At 39.7% G+C, this 22,900-nt stretch overlaps 1 protein-coding gene across 2 annotated transcripts in view; it reads right to left on the bottom strand.

The window, feature by feature from the left end:
- The window catches only part of VPS41 (VPS41 subunit of HOPS complex), a 197,803-nt gene that overhangs the window by 84,432 nt on the left and 90,471 nt on the right, over positions 1-22,900 (bottom strand). The window contains exons 5-7 of one of the 2 annotated variants that reach the window (XM_068972619.1): positions 20,465-20,539; positions 9,084-9,146; positions 5,668-5,733 (exon numbers count right to left, since the gene is read on the bottom strand). In XM_068972619.1, the coding sequence (XP_068828720.1) occupies positions 5,668-5,733; positions 9,084-9,146; positions 20,465-20,539 (204 nt within the window). The remainder of the gene's footprint in view (positions 1-5,667; positions 5,734-9,083; positions 9,147-20,464; positions 20,540-22,900) is intronic. The other variant, XM_068972620.1, reaches the window with a different exon arrangement.

Below are 22,900 nucleotides of genomic sequence, written 5' to 3'. Positions count from 1 at the left end.
GTAGTGCAGGTGATCTTCAAAAGTGCACACCATACACATACAGAAGGAAGAAATCTTTCCAGAGATTTCTGCAAAGCACACCAAGCTTCTGTATGTTTTGGCAATCTCAAGTTATTTAACTCTATACAAAGAAATCACTCTAACTTACTAAATAAACACTAGTTTTTACTACTCACTAAATACATATTCACACAATAAACTTCAATGAATTCAGAGAATTAGTCAACAGCTTGTATGTTACAAGTTCCTGAATAGAGGAAACTTTACGTGTGTGCAAAGTTCCTTCAGTCATGTCTGACTCTTTGGGACCCTATGAACTGTAGCCCTCCAGGCTCCTCTGTCCATGCAATTCTCCAGGTAAGAATACTAGAATGGGTTGCCGTTCCCTTCTCCAGGAGATCTTCTCAACCCAGGGTTTGAACCTTGTTCTCTTACATCTCCTGCATTGGCAGGGAGGTTCTTTACCAACAGCACCACTTGGGAAGCTCAAATAGAGTGCATATTTACATACTAATGTTTCTGAAACCTCTAACATAAATAGGAAAAATTGTAATGCCCTTTAATTCTATTTTCATTATTTTTTATTGAAGTAGATGTACAGCAAACTGATTCAGTTATACATATAAATTTAGCTATTCTTTTTCATATTCTTTTCCCTTGCAGGTTATTACAAAATGTTGAGTAGAATTCCCTGTGCTATATGGCAGGTCCTTGTTGTTTATTTTATATATAGTAGTGTGTATCTGTTAATCTCAAACTCCTAACCTATCCCTCCTTTCCCCCTTTGGTAATCATAAGTTTGTTTTCTACGAATGTGGGTCTATTTATGTTTTGTAAATAAGTTAATTTATATTATATTCTTAGATTCCACATATAAGCAATACTCTATTTGTCTGTCTTACTTCACTTAGTATGATAATCTCTGGTCAATCCTTGCTGCTACAGATGCATTATTTCATTATTTTTATGGCTGAATAATATTCCAGTGTGTGTATACATCACATCTTCTTTATCCATTCACCTGTTTATGGACATTTAGATTGCTTCCATATCTTGGCTACTGTAGAATAAATAGTGCTGCAATGAACACTGGGGTAAATGTATCTTTTCAAATTATAGTTCTCCCCAGATATATGCCCAGGAGTAGGATCTTTGGATCATATGGTAACTCTATTTTGTTTTTTAAGGAACAGACATACTATTCTCCATAGTGGCTGCACCAATTTACATTGCCACCATTAGTGTAGGAGGGTTCAACTTTTTCCCACAGCCTCTCCAGCATTTGTTATTTGCAGAATTTTGAATGATGGTATAAAAATGGCTTTTAAAGGTAAAGAAGTCAAAATCAAAATGTTTTACAAGGAGTTAATTTGTTTGTCATCTTGTAAGTAATCAATGGTTCTAAAAACTAAAAAGGGTACTGGGACAAGGACAGATACAGAAATCAACAGAATTGAAAGTCCACAAATAAACCAACATTTATGGCTAACTGATTTTTGACAGAGGGCCCAAGACAATGGCAAAGGAACAGTCTTTGCAACAAAGAGGGCTGGGACAACTGGATATCCATGTGCAAAAGAATGAATTCAGACCCCTACCTTACACCATACACAAAAATTAATTCAAGGTAGACTCTAGAGCTAAATTTAAAAGTTAATACTATAAAACTCTTTGAATAACACACAAGCATAAATCTTAATGACCTTAGATTTGGCAATGATTTCATAGATGCAATACCAAAAGTACAAGCATCACACACACACACACACACACAAAACAAAAATTCCACACAAAAACAGATAAATGGTACTTCAGCAAGATTAAAAACTTTTGTACCTCAAATGACACCAGCAAAAAAAGTGAAAAGACAGCTCAAAGGCTGAGAGAAAATATTTGCAAATATTTGCAAATCACATACTGGCAAGAGACGTGAATCCAGAATATATTTTTTAAAAAATGAAGCAACAGACTGGTTTCAAATAGGAAAAGGAGTATGCCAGGGCTGTATACTGTCACCCTGTTTATTTAACTTCTATGCAGAGTACATCATGAGAAACGCTGGGCTGGAAGAATCACAAGCTGGAATCAAGATTGCCGGGAGAAATATCAATAACCTCAGATATGCAGATGACACCACCCTTATGGCAGAAAATGAAGACAAACTAAAAAGCCTCTTGATGAAAGTGAAAGTGGAGAGTGAGAAAGTTGGCTTAAAGCTCAACATTCAGAAAACGAAGATCATGGCATCTGGTCCCATCACTTCATGGGAAATAAATAGGGAAACAGCGGAAACAGTGTCAGACTTTATTTTTTGAGCTCCAAAATCACTGCAGATGGTGACTACAGCCATGAAATTAAAAGATGTTTACTCCTTGGAAGAAAAGTTATGACCAACCTAGATAGCATATTCAAAAGCAGAGACATTACTATGGTTTTTCCAGTGGTCATGCATGGATATGAGAGTTGGACTGTGAAGAAAGCTGAGCACTGAAGAATTGATGCTTTTGAACTGTGGTGTTGGAGAAGACTCTTGAGAGTCCCTTGGACTGCAAGGACATCCAGCCAGTCCATTCTAAAGGAGATCAGCCCTGGGATTTCTTTGGAAGAAATGATGCTAAAGCTGAAACTCCAGTACTTTGGCCACCTCATGCGAAGAGCTGACTCATTGGAAAAGACTCTGATGCTGGGAGGGATTGGGGGCAGGAGAAGGGGACGACCGAGGATGAGATGGCTGGATGGCATCACTGACTCGATGGACATGAGTCTGAGTGAACTCCGGGAGCTGGTGATGGACAGGGAGGCCTGGCGGGCTGCAATTCATGGGGTCACAAAGCATCAGACACGACTAAGCGACTGAACTGAACTGATTTTAAGCCAGAAATTCTAACTCAATAATATCAAGTTTTTCACCAGATAACTTGAACTGTTTTTATTTTATATGTACATAATTAAGCATATTTTGTGCTTGGGAAGAAATGTCTATACATGCATTTTTGGAGACATGAACAGGAAAATAGGAGAAAAGAGAATGCTCCCTCTTAGAACACTGAACACAGAAAAACCTGTCAAGCAGAGAGTGATAACCAAAGAAATGAACCATATCTTTGATGCTCTTGCCTGTTCAGCATTCAGTAAATTTTACCTATTTTAGTACTTATCACAGTGTAATCTTGGTATCAATTCCAACTTTTTCCCATGTGACCTTGCCTGCACTTGGATCCTGGACTACTTCGTTATCCATATAATTGCTCAACAAGTTTTGGCCCAAAGAGTTACAACTACTCTAGAAGTTTCGGCCCAAAGAGTTACATTCACTTGGTCCCTTCTACAGACTGTAAGCTATGTCAAATGCTACATAGAAGATGAACACGTTATTGACACAGTTAACTTAGGCTTCTTGCAAGTTGATGAGACATTCATGTAGCAAAAACTACTCTGGCAAATTAGATCAGACAATAGGTACCCTTCACGATATAAAAACAATTATTAAACCGTACCAACAAGGTGACTATTAAGAACACAAGTCTATACAGAAACTCCCACCATCAAAGTTTGAGTCTATATGGACATCATTCATACTAACCCTAATATGTTCTTTCATATCAATACCTTGAAAAAATATGGGACAACTCTAAGGTCTCTAACTTCTGGAATTGGAAAGCTAGAACTCAAAACTGCATCCTCACTTGGAAAAGACTTAAACCAAAATGATTTATCAATATTTTAAGTTCTTAACATTTTATGAGGGATTGCTATTAAGAAGGCAGCAGACAGTTTAGAAGCAGAATCTCCAACCCCAGTCAAGCCTTCAGATGAGTGTGAACTGAAATCTCATGACAGGCCCTAAAACAGACTGTACAGGAAAGCCATTCTTAGATTTCTGACCTGTGAGATAATGAAAGTGTGTTGGTTTAGGCCACTTACAAAACAAACAAAAAACCTAGTGACTTGGCATTTTTCATCCCTAATGAGTTTTAAATAAAAATGCATGGGTTTAAGTTATAGCTATGTGAATTCATGCTCTGTATCACATAAAATGTTCTGACTAGAAAAGTGTTTACTAAAGAAATATCAATACTTTATCAAGAATAATTCTGAAGCTACTCTTTCCTGAAATCAACAAAGACAAGTAAGGTAGCTACTTTTTCCTAGCAGTAAGTCAGCTGCAGATCTAAAATAGAAAATGTTAGCTTCAATCTGTAATTCCTACTGATTAATTCCATACATGTTTCCCAGGTGGCACAGTGGTAAAGAATCCACTTACCAATTCAGGAGACACAAGAGACATGGATTGGATCCCTGGGTTGAGAAGATTCCCCAGAGTTGGAAATCACAACCTGCTCCAGTGTTCTTGCCTGGAAAATTCCATGGACAGAGGAGCCTGGTGGACTACAATGCATGGGTTCACAAAGTGTCAGACATGACAGAGCAACTGAGCACAATCCCACAGACATTTCTGTGTGAGGTTAGTGCTGCTAGAGCCTAAGGATAACAATAAGTCCTGGAGAGGGGATGAAACGAGCTTGTTCTCAAACAGAAATAAGAGCTGGTGCAATCTTGGCTTTGTGCCTTGAGATGCAGTTGGAATCTAAAGGACCTGCTACTTAAACATTATGTGGAGCTAAAACCAGTGCTTGAAAAATGCCAACAACTAGTATGCAGTCATATCATTCTATGAAGCAACAGTCCAAGTGAAAAGGACAGATAACTACCACAAAACATTCAAAACCATTTGGTAGCTAAGCCTCGAAGTATCTATTCCGTAGCTATACCTTGCTATAGAAATAAACACATACAGCCTGCTCTCCACTGAGCCCTAAACTGGATAGGAAACAACATTCAGAGTTCGAGGACAGTGGGAACATTTTATTATAAAAAAATCACTGGTGAATACAAATAGAAAAAAAAATTTAACTTATTCTATAAGCAGAAAGATTCCTTCATTTTAGAATCTGCTATATTCACAAACATGTTAATGTATAAAACAATTCTTTTACTTTCTCACGTTTTAAATAGCACAAAGATAGTAAAATATGCTAGGAACAAGTCACTGAAAAAGAGCCATGGCAAGCTCAGCTCAGCGCTCTGTGTTGACTTAGAGGGGTGGGATGCAGGTCGGGGAGAGGGAGGCTTGAGAGGGGATATATGTAAACACAAAGTCCAAGCAGTTGCAAAAGAGTCGGACATGCCTTAGTGACTAAACAACAAAATAGCTGATTCACTTCCTTGTACAGCAGAAACTAACACGTTATATTCCAACAAAAATAAATTAAAATATAAAATTTAAAAAAGAGCCATGATTGTTCTAAAACTTTCTCAAGACTTCCAAGAGATTATCGACAAGTGGAAAAAAATCACTAGTTTACTTGCTCTTACTTTTTAAATGCTACCTCTTTTTTTGTGTGTGGAAGGGGCTGCTATACTTCAACAGGCTAGCAACCAGTTTGAGTAACATCTGTTTTTGCCCGCACCTATTCCAAAGGGATGTCACTGACAAGCACTGAGGCCACACCTCCCCGAAGAGGTAATGGTCTTGCTATTTCACTACACTGTGCTTTCTCAAATTTTCTCCGAATGAAGAATCAGACATTAAAAATATTAAAGATAAATTAAAGAGCAAACAGAACCCCTCAAAGACTGCCTGTGACATCAACATGCAGCATTTACCTTCTTCCCTCCCGTCACAAACTGCTTGCAGCTGGATCTCACAAAATGCGGGTGCACAGCAATGATCTGCAAGGAAGAGGGAGCCAACACGTCACTGGTTAGGAGTCACAGCTGCAGAGCAGAAGGAAAGCCCCTTGTACATGACAGGCAACATGATCGAAAAATCAACCTGGTATCTAGGTAGGAAGTAATCTATTCAGGGGATACTCTGCACCAAGGGAAAGCAAGTTTTGCTCTGGTGTGAGAGGTCTCTTCTATGAAGTCAGGTCAAAGCTAAAAGATGAGAGCGAACAGCTGTAGTTTCTGGCTGAGTGGGACCCTCTGAGTGGGCTCTCCTCTTTACAGGCAGCCAATGAAGGTAATTAAGGCAGTGAGATGTCACAAACGTTTGTAACTGAAGACATTTCATAGAAGAAATCTAGATTATTTCCTTGTAAGGATGCCTCCCAAGTGGAACAAGGTCTACAGTGCAGCCTCACGGTCTGGAGTAGGACTCCATCAGTGGGAAAGACAACGGCGCTGCAGAACTGAGCTGAGCTCCCTTTTACCTCCACCGTCAGTTCCTGGGCCCCTGGTTATCACCTGCCCTCCACAATCTCCTACAACCCCTCATGAAGGTTTCTCCCAAGGCTGCCCCATCCCTTGTCATCATTTATTTCATTTGTCAGTGGCTTTCTCAGAGTCTGATAGCTGCACTCAGCATAAGCTCATCGTTGGGGCTCCCTTACATGGCTGCCAGCCTGCAAAGACCCTGCCTCCTCACTTTATTATCCCCAAACCCACGTAATCACCAACTAACACACTGTGTTGTTCTTCCAGCCCAACATACAGAATTCTTTCTACACATTAAAAAAACTGACACAGCTATACTTTCACAAACCTTCAACTAAAGACATTTTCTATTCTTATTAATGAATGAATACATCTCCATCTGCCAACGGGATAGATTCCATTTCCTACCCTGTCATTTTGGGGGCATTTATTAGTATATGACTCCTCATTTCTCACTTCCAAGTTAGCCCTTCTTTGCCTCCACGCTTGTCTAATCCATCCTGGATACCAATGGAATCATTTACACATTCTGTCATTACACGTTCTTAAAATCTTTCTTGAGGGTCCTCTTAGCTTTCTTGTGATGCACAGTCCTAGATCACAACTGTGAGTGCAGTCATGTCTGTGCCCTTAACCACGTAAGCTAACCCTTCATTCTTCCCCACCAAGAAGAAACCAAGGCCATCACGTCAATGCCCCTGACTGCAGAGCCTTCACTGCCCAACTCAGTGACACCTGGCTTGGTCTCACCAGCAGAGGCTGTAGGACTCACATCCAAGTCTTCCCTCCTTCATCCCTACATGATGGATCCCATCCCTTAGAGCCACCCCACTAAGTATTCCCTTTTGCTTATTTTGGATCTTTCCCCCTGTGATTTTTTTTTTTTTTTTTTTTAATACCAACAACCAAAACATGACCAGCAGAAATCCTTCTGGACTTTGGTTCTTTCTTCATCTACCAAATGAACTCCCTTCTACATCACAAAGTTTCTTGAAAGAAGAGTCTACCTTGCTTGTTTCTCCTTCTTTATCTCCAATTTACTCCATACATAGTGAGCCTCCTCCTCCTAGACCCTCCTCATTAAGGTCGCCAGGAGCTCATAATTATCAAATAAAGTGCCCTGCTTCTGTCCCTACCTCCTGGTAGCTCCACACTGCCTTTTCTGTGCTGCTGGCTCCTTCCTTCTGGAAACCCTCTCTCTTTTGGCTTCTCCAATCCTCCTAATTCTTCTAAGATCCCTCATTGGTATTTTTTCTTCCCACTGCCTGAATCTTTAAATTAGCATGACAGGGGACTTCCCTGTAGATCCAGTGGTTAAGTCTCCATGCTTCCAATGCAGGAGGCATGGGTTTGATCCCTGGTTGAGGAACTAAGATCCCCCATGCTGTGGGGCCAAAGAAATATATAAATAAGATAAACCAACACAGTGATACTAAAATAAATAATAAAAAATTTTAAAAACAAAATAAGTTACTGCTCCAGAATTTGACCCTCAGTCTTTTTCTTCTTTAACTGGATGATAACTTTCAAAATGGTTTCATCTTACTCAGCTGTAAGTACAGCTGGCTACCTACCCAGTTTGTGATTTTTAGGGCCAATCTCCATGCTGAGCTCTACATTCTTATTTCCAAAACCTCCCTAACATTTCCACTGGATGGTATATCTCTACCGTTATCTAGACTCCAGACCAAACTAGCCACATCCTGCCTCAAACCGTCTCTTATTTCAGCTGACAGCCTTCCCACACACCATTACCAAAGCAAGAACCTCGATTTACCCTCAGCTCTTCCGTCTTTTATTACCTGCAGTCATCACCAAAGCTTATTAAACCTACCTCCTCCAGGCTTTTCCAATTCATTACTGCTACTCCATCTTGAATACTATCTTTCTTTCATTGAGCTCCTGTAACACCATGTCTAGGGTATGGCTTAGCCTTCTAAACCGTCTCCTGCCCCCAATCACTCTCTTGCTTGCATACCCCTGCATTCTGGCAGGGCTGGCTTTCTAAAACTTCTATCAGATCCCATCTCTCTTTTACCTGTTGATCAATACATGTTTGAATAAACACGTGAGAAAACTAAACCACCTCTTCCTTGACAACTCTAATAGCCACTGTAACTACAGTAACTGTTACCTAAAACTGGTCTTCTCCCTCATGTCTGTCAGCTTTCTCATCTATACTGAATATAGTTGCTGTATTACTTTGCTTTCGGCTTAGCTCAGTTTTATGCCACTTCTTTGCTCTTCGGCATTCCATAATTTCTTCTTATCTACCAGACAAATTCCTTAGCCTAAATATAAAGCCACCTCAATCTGCCCATGCAGCTCTCCTGCCAAGTCAGTATTTTATGCACCATCTATACTCGACTATTTGCCACTTCCTGAACACAGTTTGAACTTTCTAGCCTCTTCATTTATATTATACTGTTCTTCTGCAAGAGCAGTCAGCTTTCTCCCTCTGTCCTGTCCATTTATTAAAGCCCAGTCAAACATCAATCCATCTATGGGAGCCATCACTAACAAGAAGAGCTAGAAGTAACCCTTCTCAGTTTTATACTCAACACTGTTTTTACCTCCTTCTGAGTCTTTAATCACAGATTGTGTGATCTGAGTCTTTAATCACACAGTATGTGTTTATCATCTCACCCACTACAACAAGAGTTGGAGGATACACTGAGGTCACAGTCACATAACATACATTCTGTGCACCTCCAAGGCATCAAATAGTATCCAGTACATTGACTGATGGATGCTTACTGACAAAATTAATGCAAGATTGGTAGTGTTCAAAGTATTAGTTTGCTTACTGCCTTTGTTGAGAAAAATCCTCTGAAAAATTACTTACTTATCCTCTGAATACTTACTTTAATGGGACAGTCAAAAGTCTCATGAAATTCTTCTCCAGAATACAGTCCAAACACCTGCACCTAAAAAGTAAGTGGATCCTGTCAGTTCACCATGACGGTAACAAAGAAAGCAGCTGAGTCAGTGACAACACATACTATCAACAAAAAAGTCAAGTACTTAGTAATCTAAGGTCTTTGTAATCTCTATTAAATATCCAATGAAAACAATTCCATCAGGGTGAGGCTATACCACTGCAATTAAGTTTTTTTACCAGCATCTCATGGACAGAGTTCCCTTTGCCCATCACAAATTTATTAAATAGATGTCAACTTTAAAAAATGAAATAGAGATGAATAGGTTATTAATATTTTTTAATGAATTTTCCATAGGCTACTTCTAAAGGAATTATTTGTTCCTTTCCTTGAAGGAAAAAGGAGCTTCTTCTTTGAGTCATGGATATATAAATCAACCGAGCAGATCAAAGTCGCAAGACATTAGAACTGTACTTCTTTTACCATCTTATCTTGAATCTATTGAGAGTGTATGCATGTAAGATTTAATTTTCTATTTATCAGTGTCTCCCTTAAAGTTGTTTCATCTTAATCTTTCCTCTGAACAGTTGACTTTAATATTCAATTGTATACTGTACATAAAGGTCTTCCCTGGTGGTAAAGAATGGTAAAGAACCTGCCTGTGATCCAGGAGATCCAGGTTCTATCCCTTGGACATGAAGATCCCCTAGAGAAGGAAATGGCAACCCCCTCCAGTATCCTTGCCTGAGAAATCCCATAGATAGAGGAATCTGGCGGGCGACAGTCCATGGGGTTGCAAAGAGTCAGAATACAACTGAGCAACTAACACATTAACATAAAGGGTACAGATCACAGATTCAGAGCTTGACAAAAGTTTATGATATGAACATACCCCTGCAGCCACCACCCATGTCAAGAGGCAAAACCCAAGAAGCTCCCCTGTGTTCCTTCCCATTCATTTTATACCCTCACAAACTAACTGCTCCTCCAAAATCTATCACGTTTGGTAAGCTGTGCTGATGTCAGAATTTTATATAAATAGAATCATAAACTATTTCACTGGCTTCTTTAACTGGATATTTTCCTTCCGATATTTATCCACACTGCTATGTACACATGGCAGGAGCTGGTTCTTTGTTACTGCTGTATAATATTTCAATGTATGAGTACATTGCCATTTGCATATCTATCTTCCATTGATTACTTATTTCCAAATACAGGCTATTATGAATAACGTCAAAGAAAGGCAGTGCCAAAGAATGCTCAAACTACTGCACAACTGCACTCATCTCACACACTAGTAAAGTAATGCTCAAATTCTCCAAGCCAGGCTTCAACAATACGTGAACCATGAACTTCCAGATGTTCAAGCTGGATTTAGAAAAGGCAGAGGAACCAGAGATCTAACTGCCATCGAAAAAATCAAGAGAGTTCCAGAAAAACATCTATTTCTGCTTTATTGACTATGCCAAAGCCTTTGACTGTGTGGATCACAATAAACTGTGGAAAATACTGAAAGACATAGGAATACAAGACCACCTGACCTGCCTCTTGAGAAATCTGTATGCAGGTCAGGAAGCAACAGTTAGAACTGGGCATGGAACAACAGACTGGTTCCAAATAGGAAAAGGATTCCGTCAAGGCATATACTGTCACCCTGCTTATTTAATTTAGATGCAGAGTACATCATGAGAAATGCAGGGCTGGAGGAAGCACAAGCTGGAATCAAGACTGCCAGGAGAAATATCAATAACCTCAGATATACAGATGACACCACCCTTAAGGCAGAAAGTGAAAAAGAACTACAGAGTCTCTTGATGAAAGTGAAAGAGAAGAGTGAAAAAGTTGGCTTAAAGCTCAACATTCAGAAAACAAAGAGCATGGCATCTGGTCCCATCACTTCATGGCAAGTAGATGGGGAAACAGTGTCAGACTTTATTTTGGGGGCTCCAAAAATCACTGCAGATGGTACTGCAGCCAGGAAATTAAGAGACGCTTACTCCTTGGAAGGACAGTTATGACCAACCCAGACAGCATATTAAAAAGCAGAGACATTACTTTGCCAACAAAGGTCCACCTAGTCAAGGCTATGGTTTTTCCAGTAGTCATGTTAGGGATGTGAGAGTTGGACTATTAAAAAAGCTGAGTGCCAAGGAATTGATGCTTTTGAATTGTGGTGTTAGAGAAGACTCTTGAGAGTCCCTTGGACTGCAAGGAGATCCAACCAGTCCATCCGAAAGGAAAGCAGTCCTGAATATTCACTGGAAGGACTGATGCTGAAGCTGAAACTCCAATACTTTGGCCACCTAATGCGAAGAACTGCCTCATCTGAAAAGACCCTGATGCTCGGAAAGATTGAAGGTAGGAGGAGAAGGGGACAACAGAGGATGAGATGGTTGGATGGCATCACCGACTCAATGGATATGAGTTTGAGTAAACTCCGTGAGTTGGTGATGGACAGGGAAGCTGGAGTGCTGCAGTCCATGGGGTCGCAAAAAGTCAGACACGACTGAGCAACTGAACTGAACTGAATGAATAATGCTATAATGAACACTCTTTCCAAATCTTTTGGTCCACTTACATATCCATTTATGAAGAATGGGATTGTTGAGTTGCAGCTTATATCTCTGTTGACATCTAACAGACAGCTGAACAATTTCACAAAGTTGTTCTGATCAATTTACACTCTCACCAGCAAAGCATAAGAATTCCAGGAGCTCTCAAACACTTGGAACCAGCTATTAGGGGCACTCAGAACTGTTTCCCAACACTTGGGGTGTGTTCACTCTTTTTCTAGTCTCTAGAAGAAAGTGGTGTTATTTTTTACTTTTAAATTTTGTAAGAATTCACCAGTGAAGCTATCTGGGTCCAATGGCTCTATATGAGAAAGTATTTCATTACAAATTCATTTTTTAAATAGACATAAAACCTTTCAGACTTTCAATATCTTGTTTTCATCTTAGTAAGCTGTGAGTGGTTCATCTGTGCAAGTTCCAAGAGGAAAATGTACTCAAACTATCATTCTGGGGAGATATGTTCTTTCACTAAAATATAAAATCTTTAGAATATCCCACTCATTTTGTGACTCCTGTGTTTATACTCTTAGGCCAAGAATGCTCTTTGGGTTCCAAGAATAATACATCATAGAATGTAATGCCAAGAGGATATGATCTACTCTGAGGTAGTCTGATAAAATGTATTCTCAACATAGCGAATACATGCAGGCCCCACCACCACCATGCTGCTCATCATTCAGAGGGCACTGGCTCAAGTTTTACATATAAGCACCAGGTGGCTCACTGCTATAGAATCCACCTAGAAACTCAGGAGATGCAACAACATGGGTTCTATTCCTGGGTTGGGAAGATCCCCTGGAAGAGGGCATAGCAACCACTCCAGTATTCTTGCCTGGGGAATTCTGTGGCAGAGCACCCTGGCGGGCTACAGTCCATGAAGCTGTAAAGAGTCACATGTGACTCAGCAGTTAAGCACAGGGTACGCTGAACTTCTTAAAAAATGGTGGTTGAGAAGCTCAAAAGAATAGCATTATATGCAAGGTTTTACTCTGCCCAAGGAAGCTGAATGTGAATGAGCCCAAAGAATCCAAGAAAACAGGCTCAAAGTAAGACAGGTACTGTATCACCTGGATCTTAATAGACTAAATGAACAAGGGGGTCAACTTACTAAAATTACATCAGTAGATTTCCATAGTACTCCAGGAAGTTTATATTCTTCTAACATAAAGCTACTTCTATTCACTCCAACTATATCACAGCATGGTCCTGTGTTACATCTTATACTCCAGCTAATAACTTGGACCTCAAAATGCTTCCACACACCTTACTTCAGTGGTTCTGATTGGACTACATGGTTAAGATCCCCGGATACTAATGGCCAGACCCCATCCTTGACAAATTAAACTTTTTGGTGGGATAAAATACGTATTTTTTCAGGTGAATGTATTTATTTCACTCATAGTAGTCAATTTCTATCTAGAAATGTCTAAATGGTCCCCTGAGCTCTAAATCTATTATTATTATTATTATTTTAGCTGTAATTTGATTCAATTTTAACCTATAGGGAAGTCTTGGTTACAACTATGTGAGACTAAGATTCCAGTGGCAAAGTGTATTTTGATAACATCTCCTCAAAGAAGTCATGCCATTTCTCAGTTTTCTCAAACTAGGCAGGGAAACAATCTTCTGAAAAAGGTTTCTACTGAAATGGTCAGTATCATTCTGGTTCTTTAAGAAATTTTACTCTGAATTAAACTATCCTTATGGACTTCAAAATGAGAAGAAATACCTTTAAAACTGTATTTTTAAAGGTTCATAATTCATGGTATGTAACTAGGACTAAAAATCTTGCTCTCCCTCATTTGACCCTTATAGCAAGACTGCTGGGGATGAAAGCAAACACCTTTGTTGATGTTCAGTCACTGAGTCATGTGCAACTCTTTTGTGACCTCACGGACAATAGACTGCCAGGCTCCTCTCTCCGTTCATGGGATTTTCCAGGCAAGAATACTGGAGTGGGTTCCCACTTCCTCCAGGGAATGAAGCCATGTCTCTTGCACTGGCAGGTGGATTGTTTACCACTGAATCACCAAAATAAACAACTTGTCTAAAGTCGTAAAAATCAGGAAGACTATTACAAGCTCTATTCTTCTATATACCGTCATTATAGGAGCTAGTCCAAAATTTGTAAATAAAGAAGGTATCTTTCCATACGAAGTGTAAGAAAAGCAAGATTGGAAAAAAATTCAAATGCCTCAAATATTCGCCAAAATAAAGTGAAAGGGAGTATCAGGCTATGAATCAGACAATGCTACCAAAGAAGTTGCAATTAAATGCAGCAGACAAATGGACAAACTTCCTTCTACCTATAATAGGATAGATTTGAAGAACAAAAGTTAAGTGATTTTTATTGTGGGAAAAAGAACACATGCTGTAAACAAATATGGGACTGCTGAAAAAAGACTGAGGTATCAGTAAGTGAGCAAATATTACAAATATTGTGAACCTTATGGGGAGAACTAAAATACAAATTTCCATGGGTAAAAATTATGAATCCAACAACAAAACAATTATGAATTTGTATGAAGATATAACAGTCGAGTAAGAAGGAATAGTAGAGTAAGAAGGCAGGAGGAGAAGGGGACAACAGAGGATGAGATGGCTGGATGGCATCACCAACTCAATGGACATGAGTTTGGGTAAACCCCGGGAGTTGGTGATAAACCTGGCGTGCTGCAGTTCATGGGGTTGCAAACAGCTGGACACGACTGAGCAACTGAACTGACTGACTGACGGAAGAAGGAATAAGTAGAATAAGAAAACAAGTCATCAAGTTCTTAGCAAACAGGCTGACACTCAGAACTGCCCTTGAGAACTAGTCAGAAGCAAAATGTCACTATTGTACCTACTACAGAGACTGGAGGGGTGTTTGCTGAAGGTGATGAGCAAGACTACAACTCTTAGGTTAGTGCTTCTCACTGTCTTTTTTTTTTTTTTTTTTAAGATTTTTTATGTGGATCATTTTTAAGTCTTTATTGAATCTATTACAATACTGCTTCACTTCCATGTTTTGTTTTTTTGACCGTGAGGCATGCGGGATCCTAGCTGCCTGACCAAGGATCAAACCCACACCCCCTGCAGTGGAAGGCAAAGTCTTAACCACTGGGCCACCAAGGAAATCCCTCTTAGGTTAGTCTCTATTTCTACACTTAACTGAGTAACATTTTCCTCAACTGTCCTTATTTTCTCTTTCAGGATGAAAAACACTGAAATGTCTCAAAACAAATGTCATAAACTTGATATCAGTATCAGTTCAGTTCAGTTGCTCAGTCATGTCCGACTCTTTGCGACCTCATGAATCGCAGCATCCCAGGCCTCCCTGTCCATCACCAACTCCCGGAGTTCACTCAGATTCACGTCCATCGAGTCAGTGATGCCATCCAGCCATCTCATCCTCTGTCATCCCCTTCTCCTCCTGCCCTCAATCCCTCCCAACATCAGAGTCTTTTCCAATGAGTCAACTCTTCGCATGAGGTGGCCAAAGTACTGGAGTTTCAGCTTTAGCATCATTCCTTCCAAAGAAATCCCAGGGCTGATCTCCTTCAGAATGGACTGGTTGGATCTCCTTGCAGTCCAAGGGACTCTCAAGAGTCTTCTCCAACACCACAGTTCAAAAGCATCAATTCTTCGGTGCTCTGCCTTCTTCACAGTCCAACTCTCACATCCATACATGACTACTGGAGCAGGGTGAATTGTAAAACCTTTGCTATTTTGGTTAATTTCACTAACGTGACACCCAAACTAGTAGGTCACAACTTACACTACTAAAGCTAACAAAACCCAAAATGATTCTCATTCATTTCCTCTCTTTTTTAAAAAATTTTCTCAGTGAGTATCACACTGTGAAAAGAAATCCACTGAATGATTGCCTGGAGAGATCTGGCTTTTAGGAAGATCTTGCCTGAGAAAAGAATCATATTTAAAGGTTAAAATTGAAAGGATCCTTTTGATAAGCGTATTTCCTATAGCAGCCCTGACAACTTCTCCCAACTTGTCACAAAAATACCTAATGAGAAAAAGAAAAATCAGAACAATCTGTCTTATAGTCAATCTACTGCAAAGACCTAGAGTATTTCTCTTTAACTACAAACCCAGAGCAACATGAGGACCACAAAAGGTATGTGCTATGTATTTACCGCCAGAAAAACAGAAACCCTACCCTCATGAAACAATCAGGAAGGTGTCTATGTCTCCACTCTAGCACAGACTTCTCTGTATCTGCCAACCAGAACACTGGGCGACTGGCCACCTGACACAGAGAAACTGTGAGGAGGGTGGCCGGAGGGCCAGGAAACGCTCTCAGCTGGTACTTCACTGTAACAGCCCCCCAAACCCAAGCTTCCAACAGCAACTGGTCAAGCATTAAACAGGAGTGAACACATAGGCTGTAATTCCGTCTGGCTGGAGGGACCCTCACAGGGGAGATGGCAGTTTTTCATATTCTCTACCCATGGAGGGTGTTAAGAGACCCAGGAGAGAAGACAGGCGAGGATCTCAGTTCACTGGAGGAATTGCCTTAACTGGATACTTCCAAGCAGAGGAAATGGAGCTCGTTAACTGGACCCTGTGTGGAACTGATGTGTGATTCTACAACACCCAGCAGGATAACACCAAGAAGGATAACAAGCAGGGCTCAGAGCAAGTGGACACTGAATCTGTTTGCTAACTGCGGTTCAGAAAGAGCTTGTCTCCTTGTTTTGGAATGGATACAAGAGTAACAAAAACATACACAGGATCTATAAAAAGAATGAGGCAGAACGCAATTTCAAGGACTCCAAGGGAGAAAAACCATGCTTTAAAAAAAATGTTTTAATAGAGATTTTCCTGGTAGTCCAGTGGTTAAGACGCTGTGCTTCTACTCAGGGGGTGTAGGTTCGATCCCTGGGCAGGGAACTAAAATCCCACATGCCAAGTGGTATGGGGTGGGGAGGGGGCTAGTGTTAACAGTAACAACAACAACAACAAAAAAAAACTACAAGACTGTTGACTTCAATAAGAAGAGACCTCTATGAATCTGGAGCAGAAGAAAAGGATGGTGATGATGATAACTACCGACAATGACTACCTGTGCCTTCTATTTCAGATACTATTCCAAACTACTGACACATATCAACTAACTAATTTCCCTTAATGATTAACACAGCAATAATCATTACTACCCCCTTTTACAGAGGAGGAAAACAGGTTGAAGCCCAGAGAGGGCTGAAGCACTTAGCTGACAATACACAGCTCAAGCGTGGCAGGATAATTCCACTCCCAGCCATTTGATCTCTAATACTCTTAAGACCTCTAATACGTGAAGAGCTAAGACTTCTCATGACACAAGGAGTCATCATTTTGGTTTTGAAAATTAAACATACATCAGGCTGACATGAAAAGAGCTGAGAGAGATCGAAAGAGTTCAGGAAAATTAAAAAGGCCCAACAGAATAAAACTCTACTCCAGAAAGCAACACGGACATTGGAAGCAAAGCATATCAGCCAAGGGACCAAACAAGAAGAGAAACTCTCCCTGACTTCAGAGAAATGAGACAATAAAAACCATGAGAAAGCAAAGCACATGTGTGTGTCTGCGTGTCTATGTGTGTATGACAAAACATGGCCAAGGTTTCTTACAATATATTTTCGAAAGAGAAGGGTGAATAGGACTTATCCATTCATTCTTGTACCTTGAAGAGGTGATGCACAACAGCGCGGGAGGGGAAGAGGCCAGACCACAATGTTTAAGAAAAAGGTTATCAAAATAAAGCAAAAAGATCTGAGGATTTCCCACACACCTCAAATCGGCTCTGCCACATCCCCATTCAGGCCTCGCACTGCGCCCACTGCCCAGCTGAGTCAGTGGAGGGGGTTGGGGGTCAGGGAACATCCCTGACCTAACAGAGCAGAGTGGGAATGGAGCCTGGGCAGGTGCGGTGCAAAGCGAAGCTCTTAGCCTCTGTGCGATACCGCCTCCAGCCTCAGTGTTATTGAGTTTCTTTGAAGAAATGAAAACACATGGAACTGCAGCAATAATCAAAATCAGGACTGAAGTCAACTTTCCTGAAATGAAAACAATACTTCAGTATATAGATCAAAAGGACTAACTCTCTTTCAGACAAAATGAATGAAAATAGACCTGAACAAGACATTAACTTAGCAAACTGAATTACAAGGGCTGTTCGTTGTTGTTGGTGATGGTATTGTTGTTGTTATTATGATAAGTCTGAGCTCCAAGGCAGGACAAAAAAAATTTAAAAAGGTTTTGTGAAAGAACAAAGTAGGCTGGCCTCTGACATGTCTATGAAAATAAAGGTTAGACAAAAGAGAGCAGGGTCTCCAAAGCTTTGAGAGAAAACAGTTCAACCTAGAATTCTATATTACATTAATTCTAGTTTATATGTGAAGACAACACAGGCAAGAGATCAGAAAATAAACCTTGTATGTATTTATCCTGAAAGTTACCTAAAAATGTATACCAGTATCACACATATTCTATGTGTGACTGTATTTCAAAATTTGGAACTCAAAGGTAAAAAAGTCCTGAAGTAAAAGATTAGAAATGAGCACCAGCTGAATACACAGAGTAAATTTTAAAGAACTGTTAGAATTAGGACTTTAAAACTGAATACAAATATGAAGAGTCATCTCTGAAATAGAAGGCAATGATTTTTCTAGAAATCCTAACACACTAAAGAAAGAAAAACCACAACAGCCATTTAAAGATGCACGAGATCTAGATATCTGGAGTTGATAGTTTTAATAATCTTTACATTGCTATCATTACTAACCACTTTACCAGATCATGCTTTTATTAGCTCCTCAGTTTTCACAATACTGACTAACCCAGGGTGAGGGCTAGGTTTCATTAACTATGTGCACTGAAGTATTTCTTTTCAAGTCTATCAATGCTGGTAAAATATATGAGAAAACTATGTTTAAAAATGCATCACGGGGGCTTCCCTGGTGGCTCAATGGTAAAGAAGTTGCCTGCCGATGCAGAAGACGGTTGGGTTCAACGCAGGTTCAGTCCCTGGTCTGGGAAGATCCCACATGGCACGGAGCAGCTAAGCCTGTGAACCACAGCTACTGAGCCTGTGCTCTAGAGCCTGGGAAACGCAACCACTGAGCCCTGACACCACAAGAGGAGAAGCCACCGCAATGGCTGCTTCACGCAACTAGAGAGTAGCCCCTGCTGGCCACAACGAGAGCAAAGCCCACGCATCAGCGAAGACCCAGCCCTGCCAAAAAGGAAAGTTGTTTAAAAAAAAAAATGCACCATGGGTCTACAGCACAATATGACAGCTACAAATCTGACTAAAATAGGAAAACAGAGGTGTTTGCCCAGAAGTGCACCAGGAGATATCTGAGGGTTATCTCATTATTCACCAGACACAGTAGTTAAAATAGCCCACTTCACCATATCAAATAATTCTTCTTCAAAATTTAGAACTCTGAAAATTCTTCAATGAAGTAGCTTCTTAAAAGTTCTCTTACAATTCAAAAACAATATTCTCCCTCAACAATTAAATTGATATTAACCCAGAAGGAATTCCCCCTTACCTTTCAGAAAACAAAAATGAAGATAATCTTTTATTATCAATACAGAATGTTTCAACGGTTTGGATAATTCTCAATTTCTGCACAAACCAACTCTTCCCTTATCGCTCTTTTGACAGTCTGGTTCATTTCAGAATTTCAGCAAGTACTGTGAAATTTGATAATGCTTTCTGAAAAGCACAAGTGTTCCAATGACTTTCAGAAGACTCTTTGGGCAACGTTAGGCTTAGATACATCAAAATGCATTCATGTATGTCAAGAAGACTTCATTTTTCTTCTGTTAACAGATTAAATGGGTATAAATCTTTTATATTGAGTACATTGTTTTTAATTTACTCATCCTAATGGACCACTGAATTTAGATCACATAAAGAAACATAAAATTAGATTAGGAAATCTGCTGTATGCAGGCAAGAATATGTAAGGTTCTGTAATGATTCTTAATGCATTCTCTTCTTAAACTGTTATTTCAGAAGAGTAGCTTAAATACACTGTGCATTAGAATTTTATCATTGCAAGCCAACATTAGAAAAGCCTTCCATTGACTGAAAAACAAAAAAGACATTCTTGTAAGTGGAAAATCAATCACCACAACCACTAAATGTCACAGCTCAACATCAGCAAGAAGCACTGATAATTGTTAGTTATACACTGCACAAATGATGTATGTCCTTGGTTGAGGAAGTGGGGGCCAGGTTTTTAGAAAACTGTACATATATTGATTTTACATTTATTTAATGCAGCCATTCCAAGACACTTTATTCTTCTGATAAACTATGACTGCTTATCAAAAGATTCTATAATTCAAGAGAAACATTCATAACTGGTGTGTGAAAATGAAAACCACCAGCCCACAGAAATCATGCCCACAAAATCCAATTTTGTGGATTTATGGCAGAAAAGCATTAAACCACTGTCTTGCAGGAACTGCAGACCAGTCGCTGAAGTCTAAGTGGCACGCCAGTAATGATTAAGGTGACATGTCCCCCTGCCACAGTTGTTAATCAGCTTAATACTAGTTACATTATTGACATTCTTGTAATTACTTTTCCTTAAGGCACATTAGCGCAAAATATATTTTACTTTAAATATGAGCGATCAGGAGTAAGTCCGATACCCGAAAAGAATAATCAAGGTTCTCCGAATGCAGATACCCAGTAAGCACAGTGCTGTTCCGAGGCCCTGGCAGTGGTTACATCACAGCCCCTGGGGTTGGAGCAGCGCTTTCCATGTGATCAGGCAATCCCCATACCTTGCCATCCTCTGCACATACGCCCATGTGTTCTCCACTTTCATCCAGGCTAACCTGATTTATCTTCACAGGACTCTATTTAAAAAAACGGACAAACAAACATGAAAAACATTTTTATGTATCAGAAGTCAAATGTTTCACCTCTTTGTAAAATGTAAATGATACAAGCTGTCTATTAGTTTAGATGTATGAGTCCAAGACATAGTTTGCTTTTGCAAATGAAAATGGTAAAATGTAGCTTTGTTCCCAGACATATAACAAGGGGAGAAACCTCAGATTTTCCCAAATTACCTATTTCACATTCTGAAGTCCAGCTAAAATGGTATTTTTCTTACTTGCTATGTGCCTTTTTATTTATTCTGTTCTATTTACTCCAGAGTCCTATAATTCTTCCCTAGCCAAATTCATTCAAAGAACAAAAATCCCAAATAAAATTCATGATGTAATGAAAACTGTTCGCTTTTTAAAGAACTGAAGTATAGCTTGTTTCTGGTGAATAGCAAAGTGATTCAGTTTTATACACACATACTTTTTCATATCCTTTTCCATTACGGTTTATTACAGGATAATGAACATAGTTCCTTGTGCTATGGACCTCGTTCTTTACCTATTTTATGTACAAAAGTGTGCAGCTTCTAATCCCACACTCCTGATTTACCACTCCCTCACCTGCTTTCCCATCTGGTAACCATACGTTTATTTTCTACGTCCATGAGTCTGTTTCTCTTGTACCATATTTTAGATTCCATATATAAGTGATATCATGTGGTATTAGTCTTCCTCTTTCTGGCTTTCTTTGCTTGTTATGACAATCTCTAGGTCCATCAGAGTTGCTTCAAATGGCATTATTCCATTCTTTTTTATGTCTGAGTAACATTCTTTTGTATGTATATACACATATTCTGCATCCATTCACTGGCTGGTAGATGTCATGGCTGCTTCCATGCCTTGGCTACTGTAAAGGGTGCTACAATGAATGCTGGGATGCAGGTGTCTTTTTGAATTAGCAACTCTAAAATCAGTTGTCTTAATCTGGCTTACCAGCCAATTCATTTGCTCTTCTCTTATAAATGATAAAATCAACTTTTTATTTATACTTTACGCTTATTACTTTCTGGGGGAAATCCACAGGGTCTAACTGATACTAAGTTTGTCATATCCTAACTTTGTCATCCTCCCATCTTTGGAATAATCGCAAATTTAAAAATCTGTGAAGACAGGAATTAGGCATTCTACTTTAGATGTATTTTCCCAAGAGGAAACACACTGTACATTTAATATTTTACACAGATTTCCATGTATTTCTCTATGTAGCCAGCTGTTTATTCACTATCAGAGAAGGCAATGACAACCCACTCCAGTACTCTTGCCTGGAGGAGCCCATGGATGGAGGAGCCTGGTGGGCTGCAGTCCATGGGGTCGCGAAGAGTTGGAAGATGACTGAGCGACTTCACTTTTACTTTTCACTTTCATGCACTGGAGAAGGAAATGGCAACCCACTCCAGTGGTCTTGCTTGGAAAACCCCAGGGACGGAGGAGCCTGGTGGGCTGCCGTCTATGGGGTCACACAGAGTCGGACACGACTGAAGTTACTTAGCATAGCATAGCATAGCATTACTCACTATAATATTCACAAAGGTGATTTTCTAAATGGAAGTCAATATCAGTAAATGATGAAAACAGTAAAAAAAAAAAAAATGGCAAGCACTTCTTTTCCTTTTTAATTTTTTTTCAATTTCTTTCTTTTTGAATGCAACAAGTGGTATGTGTGATCTCAGTTCCCCGACGAGAGATCAACCCTGTGCCCCCGGCACTGGAAGCATAGAGTCTTAACCAATGGACCACCAGGAAAGTCCTTTTTCTTCTTAAACGTTGACAGTATCCAACCACCTTTCACAAAACATGATAGAACAAATTAACCATGAAAAGAGAAATAAGCCTTCATCATTACAATATAAGCCTGCAAATTAGTTTCCCAAAATACCTAACCTTAAAATAATCTGGTTAGTGCATACAAATAAAATGGAAATACACCAAATTGACTGTTCCACGCTTACTGGAAAATATCTCTGAGCTAGAAAGTAATGGCCAGGGCAGACCAAGACTCCCAGACCTTGAAAGGCCACTCAGGGACTGATTATGCTGAGAGAAATTCCCACGTTACAGGTGGAGACAGCTGGCTATAGAACCCTTTGTTATCCAGATCCCAAAATCACTCCTGAAATGCAGCTCATGAAAGCCAAGCTATCTCCTTAAAAGTTCCTAAAATGTTAGAAGAAGAAAAGACCTCGCAGACAGATCTTTGATCCATTTACAAGAGAATACACCAATCCCAGATGAGATTCACAACAGAAGATCAGAGCCAGAGTTCTGACCTTGAGAGCAGTGAAGAGAACTTTGTGACGGGCAGCAAAGAAGATGCAAAACAAAAGCTGA

This window comes from Capricornis sumatraensis, chromosome 5 (genome assembly GCF_032405125.1).
Source record: "Capricornis sumatraensis isolate serow.1 chromosome 5, serow.2, whole genome shotgun sequence".
NCBI lineage: Eukaryota > Metazoa > Chordata > Mammalia > Artiodactyla > Bovidae > Capricornis > Capricornis sumatraensis.
This window is presented reverse-complemented; position numbering and strand designations above follow the sequence as displayed.